General features: G+C 36.0%; 1 protein-coding gene across 1 annotated transcript; it reads right to left on the bottom strand.

Moving 5' to 3' along the window:
- Positions 1-15,016: 15,016 nt before the first annotated feature.
- Positions 15,017-15,475, bottom strand: LOC145687108 (uncharacterized). The gene has a single exon (XM_081760567.1). The coding sequence runs from the start codon at positions 15,473-15,475 to the stop codon at positions 15,017-15,019; it is 459 nt and encodes a 152-aa protein (XP_081616693.1).
- Between the last annotated feature and the right edge of the window lie 948 nt (positions 15,476-16,423).

Here is a 16,423-nt window from a genome sequence, read left to right as displayed (position 1 = left end):
TTTACATATATATTTCTTGTACAGAAGTCATTCTGTAGCAAATATTTGTCATACTCGTAATTAACTACTCTTACTCGTTATCATTATTAATAATAATTTTAATGTTACTAACATAGTTGTTACCGTTGGAATTAAATATGTTCATATTGGTATTGTGCAACTACTTACTACTGAGCTCCTCCGTGGCTAAGCGGTTAGCGTACGCGCCTTTGGCGTGGGAGACCCGGGTTCGATTCCCGGCGGGAGCTCATGTGGTTCGGATACCACGTTAATCAGTAGGTCCACGTCTCATATAGCCTCGCTGCTGAAAGGGACGCTAAACTAAAATCAACTCAACTACTTACTACTGAAATGATTTATCAAATATTTAAGTCTGTAGTTTGTAGCAGGGTGGCCATAGAAGTTAATGGCTTATAGCCCGTAGTGCGTCACTGAAATGTTAGTGGATTTTTGAAAAGCAACTTAATTGAAATTAATGAGAAACATATATATAAAATAAATTTATTTAATACAAGAACATTACGTTTAATCAATTTCGCAACCATTCTTGAGGAAGGGTGGTATTAAAGAACGAACCATTGAAATAGTGCAGAAGCAATAGCTGAGTTTTTTATAAATATATATATAAATGAAAGTATACTAGAATGTAATTAACTAGACTAGAAATGAAAGAATGTAACTATATATATAAATGAAAGTAACTATATTTGTAACTTAACAACGCTTAAACCACCAGATTGATCTCGACAAAAACTTTAAACATAGATGAGGTTCGGGCCTGAAATGGTTTTATCATTTCACTTTGAAGGTGCAACTTGGAGGAAGGAAGTGCGGATATATATTAAAAATTATCGATCTTAGTGTCGAACCCATAGTTTTCGGGGTTGCTGAGATGAACACTGACATTTCCGATGAAGCTTAAATTCTAATTCAGCACTGCAACTTGGGGGAAGAAGAGGAAGATGTATAAAATGATCGAAAATGACCGCTATAAGTGTCGAATCCATAGTTTTTGCGGTCACTGAGGTGAACAGTTACACTTTCGATGCCGTTTAAATTCAAATTTACCCCCGCAAATTTAGGAAGGTACATAAAAATGATGCAAAATAATTCATTTTAGTGTAAATCCATAGTTTTAGGAGTTGCTGACGTGAACAGGGACACTTTCTATGCCGTTTAAATTCAAATTTACTCCCGCAAATTGAGGGAGGTATATAAAAATGATGAAAAATAATCGATATTAGTGTGGATCTATAGTTTTCGAGGTCGCTAATGTGAACAGTGACACTTTCGATGCCGTTTAAAAAAATTTAATTTATCCCCGCAAATTGAGGGAGAGGAGGTATATTAAAATTATGTAAAATAATCGATATCAGTGCGAATCCATAGTTTTCAGGGCCACTGAGGTGAACAGTAACACTTCCGATGCAGTTTAAATCCAAATTCAACGCAGAAACTTTAGGAAGGGGGAAAGGAGTGATATATAAAAAATGATCGAAAATGACTGATATTAGTGTTGATTCTATAATTTTTGGGGTTGCTGAGATGAGCAGTGACGCTTCTAATGGCGTTTAAACCCAAATCCAGCGCCGTGACCTGGGGACAGAGGAGAGGGATATATCTATATCTATATATATATATATATATGACCGATATTATAGTCGAATACATCGTTTTTGGGGTTGCTTTGATGAACAGTAACACTTCCGATACCGTTTACATCCAAATTCAGGCCCGCAACTTGGGTAAGAAGAGACATATAAAAATGGCTGGAAATGGCCGATATTAGTGTCTAATCAATAGTTTTCGGGGTCGCTGAGATGAGCAGTGACATTTCTGATTCAGTTTAAATCCAAATTCATCTCCGCAACTTGGATACGGATAGATATATAAAAATGATCGAAAATGACCGAGAATAGTGTCGAATCCATAGTTTTTAGAGTCGCTGAAATCAACAGTAACACTTCCGATGCAGTTTAAATCCAAATGCATCCTCGCAACTTGGAGGCGGATATATATATATATATATATATATATATATATATATATATATATATATATATGATCCAAAATGACCGATACTAGTGTTGAATTCATGGTTTTTGGCGTCCTGAGATGAACAGTGACACTTCCGATTACATTTAAATCCAAATTCAGCACCGCAACTTGTGGGGAAAGAATATGTGGGTATATAAAAATGGTCGAAAATGGTCGATATCAGTGTCGAATCCATACTTTTCTGGGTAGCTGAGATGAACAGTGACACTTCCGATGCCGTTTAAATCCAAATTCTGCCCCCATTATTACTCCTAAAGGGAGAGGATGACATGTAATAGTAAGTGAAAATGACTGATACTAGTGTCAAACTCATAGTTTTGGGATCCCTAAATTCACTGGTGACAGTTTTGATGCTCCTTACACCGAAAATGAAACTATTCTCCCCGTGCGAAAAACGGGTATTCTGCTTGTCTTTAAGAATAACGAACGGAAGTTTCACATGTTAAATTCTTTAATATATTTTGTCGCTGCTCAAATTTACGCACTTATGCGGTGTATGTGTGTATATGTAAAGAAAATCCTATCTCTTTTTGAGTTCTTCGAAAAATATACAAATAATAAAGCGGTATTTATATCAGAAAACTAAAAAGTAAAATTAAAAGATTTTGCTTTAACTATTTTTCCTGCTAGCGAAATACGTTGTATGTATAGATGCTGCAGACACGTTACAGCAAATAAGATTAGCATCAGGCGAATAAATAGTTTTTAAATTATATTATCCGGGTTTTGCCAATATTTCCGAACAAAAGATTTTTTCTAATGGGTTCAAAATTTACAAAAAATTACACAGGACAAGGAAGATACGTGTCCCCATCCTGTAATTTTAACACTTCCCTCCCATAAAACGGTAACTTTATAAGATTACTTAAGATAATTTAAATGCGTCTATATTATTTAATCTAACTTGGAATGAAATGCTGCACACTACATTGTTTTTTTATGTGAGAAAAAAAACACTACTTAAATTTTCAACATCGTTTTTCTCCAAATGCCTATTTCAGACGTACGCCCTATCAATTCAAGAGTATTGTATCAAACTCTTGAATTACACACACTTGCTTTCCAATAACATTAAAAAATTTTGCTAACACATGTGTAACTAATCAATCCCACTTCTTGAGTGTTGTTTAAGTGTTGAGAGATATGTGTGCGAAGAGCATAAAATTCAATTAAGTATATATTTCAGGTAATCCGTGAATAGAATATAATGCAATGATTGACAAATGACAAAATAGCTAGAAAGGTAAAATGTACGCATAGTATAAAGGTAACAAAGAAAGTTCTGTCGCTTTCTACGGAAGTATGTATTTAGTTGGCCCTGTAACAAGAAGACCCCTCTCTTTCCAATATACTACCTGGTTGTGGCACTTCAGTTACACCGTGAACTTGTGTAATGTTGCATATCCAAATAAGCTGGGTTCTTTGGATACCTTTGATTGCCAGAGAAAGAGGATCGATCTCAAGACCAGCTGCCTGGAACACCTACGGTTATTACCCTTACCGAGGACATCGTCTCCCCATAGGACATTGTGCAGAATCTCGTCATCATCAGAAATACATTATTCTTGATAAAAATTGTAGTCTCAAGCATCAGTTGATGCATAATTGTAAAATTCTTTAGAAAACAATAAACTTAGAGCGTCAGCGACTTTTTCCTTTGCCTTTAGTTTCTTGTACTGTCTCATCACTGTTCTGTTTACCTTCCGTCTTGATTTCTTGCTATTTATTTCTGCGATGTTAAGTGGTCCTGTATTTACTTCATGTCATCAAGTTCAATATTCTTGGTTTTCTGCGACATCGTCACAGCGTCGAGGACAGCGTCCTGCCAGTCGATGACCAACTTGGAAGAAGACGTCGTTAGTGAACTTGCACTAAGCCCACTTTGTGCCGTCATTGAGCTGAATTTGGATTTTCATTAGAAAAATACCACGGAGTGAGGGCAACAACCAGTTGCACTCAAAAGCCATAAAAACTTGTCATTTTGAAAAATCTGATCAGATCCAGTCAGACAGAGAAGAAAAGAGCGTCGCAGCACACGTCGAACCTCATTCTGTCGTGAGGATAAGCCTTGCCTTATCACTCACAAACAGGAAAACTTAACGTTAATATCTTACTTATCTTAGAGTCATAACTAGCTCTACTTTCATCCCCATGTTTTATTAGTCGCTCATGTATTTTAAATTAAAATTGTGTTTGTTTTATTCCAGTTAACCTCATTGGTGGTGAACACATTGGTGTGTTAGATGCTCACAGTGAGCATGGGTAAAGTACAAGTACGGCACTCATCCCGTACTTCAGTATAAAAACCATACATGCTATTTCGGACTAGAACCGATGTTCTGTACTGTTTCAGTAAGGACAGAGTAAACATCGGACCTCCACAGAGAGTTATAACAGCGTGTATGCTGTACGAGTTCAAACTAGGATCAAACACCAATGCAGCGGGGTGGAAGATATGCCAGTCTTTAGTGAGAGTGTCGTGAGTACGTAGACAGTGCAGCTGTGGTTTAACAAGCTTAAGGACTGATGAAACACTTGAAGACGCACCACGTGCAGGAAGGCCAACACATGTGCAAAATTAAGATCTTCAGGCAGCAATTGAAGCGAATAGTGGCAACACATGTGAGGAACTGGGAATACAATTCAGTGAGAGTAGAGAAACCATTCGGCAGCATCTCTATCAATTTGGGAAGCACTACAAGTTGGGTCGATGGGTCCCACCTCACATGATTTGACTTCGGGCTGGAAGGCAACGCGATCAGACACTTGTGTTTCTTTGCTGTCTCATGTCAAGAAGGAGCCATTTCTGGACATCGTGTTGACATGTGATGAGAAGTGGGTCTTGAACGAAGCTCCACGGCGCAGTCGTCATTGGTTAGCATCCCATGAACCGCTTCCAAAACAGCCGAAACCAACACTGGACCAGAATAAGGTCTTCCTGCGTGATTGATAAACCGCTTGCGACATCGTGCATTAGGAACTGCTATTAGCTGGTCAGAGCATCAATGCAACTATGTACTGTCAGCACTTGAGTCGTGTTCAAGAAAAACTCAAAACTCTGGAGCCAGCTCTTCTGAATCGCAAAGGGGTCTCCTGTTACGGGACAACGCAAAGACCTACCTGGCTAGGATGACCGGGACACCATTCTATGCTTTGGATAGGAAATACTATTGAATTCGCCATACTCCCATGACATTTCACCGTCCGATTATCACATGATACATTCCTCATACAATCACCTTAGAAGACGCCAGTTCAAATCTCTAGTAGAGGCGCAAAATGCACTTGATACCTCCTTCGCTTCACGGCCCACCAAGTGCTACCGCGAGGAATCCATGGCCTTTCAGAACGTTGGCAGAAGGTCTACGATGCTGATGGTGACTATTTTTGATCTTCCAGGTACCTCTTGGGTGACATATCGATTTTCGAACGTGGTGGGTGAAAAAGTGACAGAACTTTCTTGGTTACCTTTACATCTAAATCAGAATTTTACTGGCAATCATTCTATGCCAAAGTCGAGAGTTAAACTTCCAACACTTTTCAATAGAGATGCAGAATTAATGGTATCCAAAGTGCAGAATCGCCAAACCTACGAAGTTACGACTCACATCGTTGTCGCTACCTTGACAACCACTTCTAAACCTTCCGCTTCCCAGCTTCATGCAAAGTTTGAAATGAAGTGCTCTATGGTATACTTGAAAAGGTCGAGTAGTTGTTGAAAACTAAATCATTGAAAGAATCGATGGTACCAGTAGTTAAGATGAAACGTGAAAATGGTTGATTTTATGTAATGAGTATTTGGTGGCAACAAAAAATTAATAACTAAAAATCAAGAAAAATACGTTTTTTTTTTCTTTTAAATGTATGACATTTCACAAATCAAGAACTCTTATGTAAACTGTCTTCAGAAATTGAATGATTCGACGAGCGTATCCCGTCATTATAAGGTCACCACTGGTCACCTCTACAAGATGATTCAAAACACGGGAAATTTTGAAAATTAAATAAAATTTTATAAATTAAATAAATTAACATTTTTTTAAAAAAAATATATATCTTTATATCATTTAACAATAAAAAATAATGCAATTTTAGAATGCATAAGTACAATTTTAGTACGCCTATGGCCATTGGCTAACTGGCCACAGGGTACCATTTGATTCCTAAATGATCACCATTCTCTGGTATTGATCAACACCAGTAATATCTCTCTATGATTTACCGTTCCCGTGATTTTGACCAAAAAAGCTCCGAATTTGGGTGAATTAAAAATGCTATATGTCGGGAACTGTAAGTCATAGAGAGATGATACTGGTGTTGACCAATACCTAAGAGAATAGTGACCATTTCGGTATCAAATGGTACCCGGTGGCCAGGTAGCCAATGGCCATAGGTGTACTAAACTGGTACTGTATGCATTCTAAAATGGTATAATTTTTATTATTAAATGAGACCAGCTAAACCTGCGCTCTCTACACAGCACATCATTGACATACGAGTATGAATCTCCTTGAATTCCCTCACAACATTTGCACATGTACCTTTATAGGAACAAGTGAAAGACGTCTTCATAAAAATCTGCAAGAATACCATAAAGAAGATACTTTTTCCATTATTTTTTTCAATAACACGCACAGTTTGCAGATTGAGCCTACTTCCAATTTCCTACTGGAGTTTCTAATTCATGTGTGATCAATGTTTTTTTCTTCTTGCATGCAGTTTGTAATAAGCAAGTGCATTACTTACACAATTAATTATAATGTCAGTGATATACGGTGTTCATTGGGTAAAACACTGCAAACAATAAAGATTCATCTTGGCCTGGAGAAATGGTTATCCTTAGGTTTTCATTCCCATTTGGCCATGAAACAAAGGCCTGATATATATATATATATAAACCCTGTATACAATTATGTTGTTTTGGAAAGTATAACACATAGGATATAGTGCTTTACTTTTACGAAAAAAAATAACATTTCAGGTGTATCCCTAAAAAACGTAATAAAGAATTAATGGCCTTGTCTTTTAAATATTCAATTAGAATTGGACAATCTACGCAAAATTTGGAATCGACCAGTGAAAATCCCACGTTTCTAGTATTTGTGGTTTTTGACGATCTCATTGTCAAAAAGATTGGAGACAAATATGTAAACTTTTCTTTGCAGATAAACATATAAACCTAGAATTTTAATATATAGATAACTTTTTATTTTTTTCATGGAATTATGTAATTTTCAAAATTCCTTTTTTTTTTTTAAATCACCCTCTACTTTTGTTATATGGCATGTTCAATGCACGACGGAATGAAGCCCAGTTTTAGACATTTTGTAATACTTCGTCTTTAAGACCTCTACCTGAAGACCCTTTTGAAGATTAAAAGATTAATGTCTAGAATCTTGTAAATAATTCTCATAAAGTAAAAATACAGCGTAAACTTTACCATGCAATTAAGCGTACCATACAAACTTCCTCCATTTCTCTCGCAACTCTTGTAATGTGACTTGATTGTCTTGTTTTGCAAAAAGAATGTATAATAAGCCTAGTATATGTTAGCAACATCTTTGGCTCTTTAAGGTCTACAAAATTAGTATAAATTTCTACAGTATTATGAGCTATGCCCTCCTTTGTAACAAGCAGTTTTTTAAAACACTTCGTACATAACAATATGCAAAATTTGTCTCCATAACTATTTTAAGTGTGATTGTTTTTAAAACTAATAAGTAATCCGGATTTCCTACCTCTACATATGTGATCCCCCAAGCTCACCAACGACATATGGATATGCATAAAAACAGAATAAGAAGTAGGATTATTAAGTTTGGTTAGTGGAAAAGACTCTTAACAAGTCATAAACATACAAGGAAAACAGACTCGTAATAAATCTCATCCGGAGGTGATGTATTCAATTTTCTTGCAATTAGTAGCTTTCAAGATACAATTAGTAACCACTCTACGATAAGAGACTTTATCTACACCTGAAGATGGCAATCTTCGCACAAAATTAACAAGTTCGTGAGTTAGGAAACACGTAAGTTATAAAGCTTTCACTTATAATTCAATTTTCAGTCATCCCTTCACGCAGTTATTTTCCCAGAAGATGGCAGATGAAGGCTTGAAAGCTTCAACATATATCCACGGGTAATTTTCTTGTTTCCAAGATAAAAGTAGTTCTAAAGAGGAAACAAAAGTTCCTTCTTTTTATTCAAATTGCAAAATATTAACCATGCATGAGGGTAAAGTTAGGTCAATTTATAACGTTTCTTCCTCAAGATTGGGAAGTCACGGGTTCGAAAAATTAAATGAAATCTCTCAAATTGTGTATTGTTCATTTGTAACTATGTGTCCTCCGGAAGATAATTATAGCTACATATCCACAGTTGTTCACCTGTGGTTCGGGATGTTAAAAATGTATGCATGCTATTCAACATGGCTACGAGACATCTTCATCATACAAATAACTTAATTGTATATTAACGAATTTCTATGAAATGCCCTTTCGATCTTGGTTCACTTATAAACTTTCATATTTTCATCGTTTTATTTTTCCACGCCATTTGCACTGTTTAAAGAGGAAAAAGGGGGGAGTGGCAGCTCCAATGAACTACTTCCTAGCGAAGATGTCATTGTAGATATGTATTCTTGTTTATCTATAATGTAGCATTAAGTCCATTTTAGTATGCAGTTTTCGACGTACACAATATTCTACAGGCGAGGTTAAGTAGCAGACTGTTCGTTAAGAACATAGTTTCTCAGGGTGACTGATTCGTCTTTTTTCAAACAGGGAATATCGCGGAGGGTTGACGATAGTTTATTCAAATATTCAAGATGAGCAAACGCAATTGCACATATAAAACATACTGAAACCATGCTCTAAGTAAAATATTTAGTTCCAGCAACATTGATTCCCTTATCGAATCACTACGTTTCGTGAGAGAATTGCTGATTTTAGTTTCTCAAGCATGTAAATGTTGCTAACTAACTTAACGAAGATGTCCAAAAGCTCGCACAAGGAGGAAAAGGGTTAGAGGAGGAAAAGAAGGAAAAGAGTTAGCCTTTTAACTTGCCTACAACGCTATTTTTCAGTCTAACGTTGTCCTTATGTTTAATTCTATATTTTCTAGCCCTTTCAGCACCATTCATTGCTTTTGTTGATCGACTCGATTCGTCACTGACAATATTACGTGGAACAGAGTTACTTGCCTGTAATTCATATTACTAATTAAGAAAAAAAAAGCACACACTAAAACAAATCTTCACTGTGAAGTAAGAAACAATCATATTAAATAACAACAACAAAAAACAACTGTTTCCGTCCAATTCACGTTCCCGCATTTCACCTAACTATGGCAAAGTTCAAACGACTCAGCGTTTGGTAGGTAGCACAGAGAATTGAGCCAGAGCTGGACTTAGATTTGGTGGGGCCCTAAGCTACTGAAGATAATGGACCCTCTATGTTTTCAGATGAACATAGGACCCTATATACAGAAATGAAGAAACCAGTAATATTTTAGTAACAGGCTAGCAGAAGGGGCCCATTACTTACATCATTGGGGCCTATACAAAAGAAGCACTGTTGCTATATGTAGACTTTATTTATTGTTTTTCTTATATTTTTCAAATGTGTATTCAATTATTTCTTCTAGTTTTTGGGGCCCCAAGAGCGTGGAGCTCTAATCTATAACTTGTTTTGCTTATACGTAAATCCGGCACTGGATCGAGCAGCTCAACAGTTGAACAACATTGCGTGGTTTGAACGCCATCAATCAGCGCTCAGACAAGTAGCCCAAAGACATGGTAATAATACTAAGCGAGTTGCCTAGCAGAGCAAGTCGATTTTGATACTTTGGAATGTAATTTAATTCATTTAAATTAAATTATGAATGCACAATTGTATGATTGTTAATGTCCATATGTTAATGTTAAAATATCAATCTCTTCAGTAAGGATATTGCATAATAGCAGTCTTAGAATAACCAAACAATTGCATGGTTACTTTTCTGTCCCGTGCGTAACGGTGAGTCGAGAAAGAAAACATAGTGTACCGGTAATTAAATTCTATTTTCCAATTTAAAAAAAAAAAAAAGTAATGCACAGTAAGGAGAATGAATGTAGAACATAAGTAATGGCATATATAATTAAATTGTTGCCATAAATCAGAGAGATGTCCAATGAAATTGAGGTTGTCAGATGAGCTTTTAGTCTGAGTCTGCGTAATGCTTAATTTTGGCTTTTAGCTCAAATTTGCAATTGTTTTTAATGTTTCATTTTATTTAACTATGCACTAATAGTTTCTCCCCTAATTTTGACATACTTTTTTATTTTATTTGATAATACATTTTTGTTTAAAAAAGCAGTTTTTGTGTACAAATGTAACGTGCGTAACGCTGAGAATCGCCCTTTAGCATTTTATAATTAACTAGCATCAATAACTCGCTTCGCTTTGTTAAATTAAGAAAAAATAGTAATGTGTTCAGTTGTTCAGTCACATTTTACTATTACTAAAGCGCTCTTTGGTATCGGTCATGTCTCGAACTTCATCTATATTGAAAGTTTGATCCAGATTGGTCTTGTGGTTCAAGAGTGATGAAATCACAAAGACAGACACTTTCCTTTTTATTTTTGCATATATACATCCCCCTTACCTAAGCTCTACCGTCAAAGTAATATGATAAAAACCACTCCATGTCCGAACCTCATCTATGTTAAAAAATTGATTCAGATTGGTCGGGTGGTTTAAGCGTAATGAAGTCAGAAAGAGAGTCACTTTTATTTTTATTTTTTTAACATATAACTCCCCCCTTCCCTCCCTACATTGGACCGTAAATGCGAAATGACAAAAACATTCCAGATCTTAATCTTATATATTGTGAAAGTTTACTCGAGATTGGTTGGGTGGTCCAAGAGTTATTAAGTTTTATTCATTTTCAATATTACCTTCCTCCCCTCCCACTCTCCTAAGATATAGGCTACTGCCAAAGTGAAATGATATGAAACTTTTCAGGTTCAAATCTCATATATGTTGAAAATTTGATTGAGATCGATCGAGTTCGATCGGTGGCTCAAGAGGTATTAACTCACGAACATAGTCACTAATATATATATATATATATATATATATATATATATATATAGTTTTTGTATAACTTCCCCTCCTCCCCCTCCTTTCCGTTGCGTCGCCAAAGTGAAATGATAGAAACCATCCCTTATACGAACCGCATCCATGTTGAAAATTTGATCGCAATTGGTTGTTTAGTTCAAGAGTTATTAGGATTTATTTAGTTTTTATAATTCCCCTCCTCCCCCTCTCCTCAGTTTTACAACAAAAAGTGAAGTAGTGAAAACACTCCCAGGCCCGACCCTCACGAACGTTGTGGATTTGATCAAGATCGGGCATCTGGTTCGTGAGATTAAGAGTCACAAACATAGCACTTTCAATTTCATAATACAGACTAGACTTTGGCTAGCTGAGGACTCCGCCCATAGACCCCCGCGTTTGCTCAGCCTATGGCCTTGCACCTCTTATGTATCAGTCTTTGCATCAAGAGTAAATTTCGTGCATTTGCTCTTTAAGTACATTTCGTCAATTTGGCTCAAATGAAGCCTGAACTTCGCGTTTACTCGGCCTACGGCCTCGCACCTCTTAAACCCACATTTCTACCAAATTTCAAGTTTCTTTTCTTATTTCAACTATCTAAAAGACAATATTTTGTATCCCAAGAAAACGTCCATTTAAATAACATGGGAATTTTTTCCTTCCCCCTTTAGATCCCCTAAAAAATTAAAACTACGAACGTTTTTTTATTATTATTATTTACAACACTAACTAGAAAACAGGTATTTGTTTACATATAAGATTTCGTACATAAAGTTTATATAAAAATCTATATTAGAACATTAAATAATAGTAATTATATGTTTTACTGCATGAGTATTAGTGAAATTTGCTTAGTGCTCTCTCTTGTAAGAAGTAATTTGGTTAAAATTAACAAAATTTTACCAGAGCGAAAAGCACATTAAGAACTCAGTTTCATTCAAGAACCATATTTATTGGAACATAAACGTTTCAAGACGGTAGATGTATATGCAACTGTAACAGTTCTGTAATTAATGCAGAACCACGAACAAACGACTAAAAAGCACATAAAGTAAATGAGTACAGACTATTAATTTTCAAGAATAATTACAATAGTTTTATTTTCGAATGCTTCTTTCTCTTAAATATTCACAATATTGAAATTTTTCAAGGTACATTTTTCACGCATGAAAAAAAAAAAAAACTTCCGTTACTAGTAAAATTAACCTAATACAAAGATTTTTGTTATTTTCCCAAGTTTTCCGGAAAGAAACCGGAAAAAACTGTTTTTTACCAACAGATTCAAAATTTCTGGAAATTTCACAACACTAGTCCAGAATATAATGCAAGAAAACTATCATCTTCTTCTCATTATTCAGAACTCATCTCTTGTTCCAAGTAAATCCCAAAGCAAATGCTGCGCCATTAATTGTACATTTTGTTTTTCAAATCTATATAGACGTTTATAGTCATGCACATCAGTGTCTCTTCGAACTTTGTACAATGGATGTCTTTTCCATATCAGAGTCTTTTCTTCTTGGCTCCATATCCATAAATTCAGTCATTTCGATCCACGATCACATAGTGTGAGACAAACGAGACAGGTACCGATGCGGTTCACGATATTTATAGATTAATCTCAGCAAGTTGAGATTATACTGAACTTTATTTTACGACATGTGAGTAATCACAGTGTGATTCGTAAGTTCCGAGTATTTACTTAGTTCCTTGAGATTAAACTCATATGACGTTAGTTTGTCTCACATTTTATGAATACAACATTGAGATTAATCTCAAAAACTGGAGCAAAGAGTAAGATTTCACTTTTATGCATATCACTCAGTGAGTCTGATATAGTTTAGCTGTGATGTTTCGTTTTGTTATTATTATTATTATTATTATTAGTAGTAGTAGTAGTAGTAGTAGTAGTAGTAGTAGGTTCTCTCGAGAAACTCCAGTTTCTTCCCCGGTTATCATATCATTTTTTTCCATAAATACTGTAAAATTCTCTCAGTTTATGTAAGGTAGAGCAATTATTGTACACGGGAATTTGGACTTTCCCATCACCTTTTATTATAAAAGATCTTCTTAATACAGAAATATATTACAATAAGTAGTTCCTCTAATAATTTTAGGTAAGAAAGTTGAACGAACCCAATGGCCAGGCGACTTAGGGTTTTAGGTGGTTTGATCAACCTGGATAGATTGATGCTGTTTGAGGCGTGCTCCAGCCTTTTATCCCAAAATGTCGGCTACCATCGGTGATCTCCGTCTTACCGACTGCTGGCAATTGTGGGCGACTCCCCTTCGGAATTATCGTCTGCGTTGTATTTGTTCACTGGCAACACGTGTAGTACACACATGACTATCGCATGATGTGAAGACATGCGGAATCTTACACCCTCGTGGCGTAGAAAAAATAAGCCACAGCATTATTTTTGCCATTATTGGGAATCTGCATATTGGTCGCAGTATACACTGGAAAATGCACTGAAACAGTTGAACACAAAATCAAAGTTAAAAGCAGTGATCACTTACAGAGCACTGTATAGAACACTATCACACAAATAAAGTTAAAGTTGAAGTTGAAGCACTAACAGTTTGTCCTCTAATCTAAGCGGGATCCGTACACCTTACTTCATCTCCCTCAAAGAGAGGCTGTCGAGGCTCTGGTGGTTATATTTAGTATTTATACACTAGGTCACTGATAGTAATAGCCGTAGTACACTTTATGAAGTTCGCACGTCAAAGGATGTTATTATAGAAAAGTTTCTAATATCGATCTAGTTCTCACTAGTCGTAGGAAATAAATGACATAACACACTTATATAGTGGTGAAAGACTCTAGGATGATAAATGTATGCATGCCGGAAGAAAATTTTGTTAGTTGAAAATTCTGATTTTCTGAACACTCTGTATACATATTTTATTGTGTTAGTGACAATCATATGATTCACAGCGGAGAAGAGAAAAATGCCGTTCCTAAGTTTGAAAAGTTCATTCGCTCGAAGCGGAAAGAAAAATGCAAGCTTGCAATTTCGTGCACTGAGGGAAATTGTACGTATGCAAGCAGTCGAAATGACAGAATGCAGTGAGGTGAGGAATTATAAGAGAGAAAAGAAAAAAGACAAGGGATCTGTTTCAATGTGAATACTAAGGTATGTACAGATTTGGTCACTTCAAATAGTTACCCTTATCATATTCTATATTTCATTTTCTTCTATTCAATGTCTTGCTTGTTTCCTATTTTCTGCCGCTGAAATATGAAGTTTGCTCGCCGCGTGTTGCTGGTTCGCATCCGCTGGAATCATGTTATTCTTCTTTCTTCTATTAGCTTCTAATGTATTCTTCCTCCTAACTATTGCGTACTTTATTATCCCTGTATTATAAATGTTCTTCGCCATCATAATATGGTTTTATTCTGTCTATTGAGATATTATGTTCTTTCTCCCTGAAATTGTCGGGCATTCGAACTCAGTAGTGGTTATTGTTTACTTTTGAAAGTATTGTGGCCGGTCCGCAGTACCTGTTGGTCCATTGTGATGATTCCCCGACCCGTCGAAAGAGAAAATAAATTAATTCTTTATCTGCATGGTGGAAAGTTTCTTGCTTATATTTTTTTGTCAAAATATTTATTTTGTTGTTTATGAGCCTTTAGTAAATTTTGACGTACTTTTTCTCTTAATTTTAGAAGTTGGTCTCTTTTGATTTTTGTAGTTGGTTCGATTTGTAGCAGTCTGTAATTGGCAATCACCGATTTTCCTTGGTTCGTACCCGAAAATTACAAAGAAACTTGATTTCTTCTTTCCTAATTGGACGTAGCTCTTTAAACCAAAAGTGATGTGAGGTAATAGTTTTGGCCATAATTTTGTTGGACGAAGAATTTTAAGGAATTCTGTAGATTTCATTCATAACCTCGACTAATCCTATATCTTGGTGATTAAAAGCAGGGCAGAAATTAAATTCAAAATTGTATATTTCTGCTAGTTTTTGTAGTTTCTTCGCTCTGTGCACTGGATGTTTGTCCAAATGAAGAAAACGAAAATCGCCGAATTTTAAAATAATTTCTTCCAATAAGAATTCTTCAGTTGTATCTGCCGTGATGCTGTTAACAGCTTTTGTCACTATATAACGAGTTCTTGTTTCTATGACAACTAAAACATATTTTGGTTTCCCTTCTGCATGCAGATAAGGTCTTAAACAGTCAAAAATCCATCGTTCTTCTATAGGGCCCGGCGGGTGATGAAGGAGTTCTCCTTGTGGCTTTTTCGATAATTTCTTTAAAAGTTGACACTCTCTGCAGTTCTTAATACTAAACGCTAAGTATGGTTTCATGTTTGGCATGTAGTATTTATTGAGGACGGTCTTATATGTCTTTGAAAACCCAAAATGGGGCGCTGACTGATTTTTGTGAATGGACTCGAACCAAGGTCCTGCCAAACTTTTCCGGATACACAAAAGATAAATTAATCCAAGTTCTGGATGTTTTGTATACGGTAAAGTAGGCTGTTTCTTAAGCGAAAATACTTAGCTGCTCTCAAGTAGAAATTTTTGCTGGTTCTTTTCCATCCGAAACTGTTATTATGTCAGCGTACGAGTCATCTTTACGCTGTTCTTCCCGTAAGTCTTTCAAAGATCCTTGCTGTTGTATTTGAAGAATGGGTTCTTCTAAAGAATTGGAACTGTATGCATGCAATTCCTCGGTTACCTGGTGTAGATCCGGTTCTTCTTTATTATCATTGATGGTTTGTTCTAAGCGGCTGATGATAAAGGCCGTGTGATTCTTTCCTTCAATATAGCAAATGTCAAAATTATAGTCAGCTAAGAAAAGTCTATAACGCGTGTATTTTCCTACATTATCCGGATGCGTGTGTAGAGAAGTAAGACATTTAGCGTCTGTAAACAATTTAAATTTACGATTAAGTAGGAAATATCTGAATTTGCATAAAGCATAGATAATAGCGTATAGTTCTTTTTGCCAGATTGAACTTTTAGACTCGGTAGTTGTAAGACGTCCTGTCACCACGGCATGGCGCATCCTCAGGTTGCGGATCGAGAAGGCCTCTAGATATAGAGGTTAGCTGCGAATATACTGAATAAGCAATCGCGGACAGCCGACTAGGAGTGGTCCTCCAGCTTGGGGGTTTGGGTAGGGCTAACAACCTCATCCTGTAAAAAAAGCACTTGTTCAGAAATATTCACAAAAGCCTCGGACAAGGACTGATAACTTGGCACGACCTCAGCAAAAGAAAATGGACATGAGATTTGGAACATGGAATATTAGGAGTCTTT

This window comes from Thermobia domestica, chromosome 6 (assembly GCF_964235325.1).
Source record: "Thermobia domestica chromosome 6, izTheDome1.hap1.1, whole genome shotgun sequence".
In the NCBI taxonomy this organism is placed as follows: Eukaryota; Metazoa; Arthropoda; class Insecta; order Zygentoma; family Lepismatidae; genus Thermobia; species Thermobia domestica.
Note: the sequence above shows the minus strand (reverse complement) of the source record. Positions and strands in the feature narration are given on the sequence as shown.

Coding starts and splice junctions, on each gene's coding strand:
- LOC145687108 (XM_081760567.1), bottom strand. CDS start 15,475: ATGCCAAACATGAAACCATACTTAGCGTTTAGTATTAAGAACTGCAGA.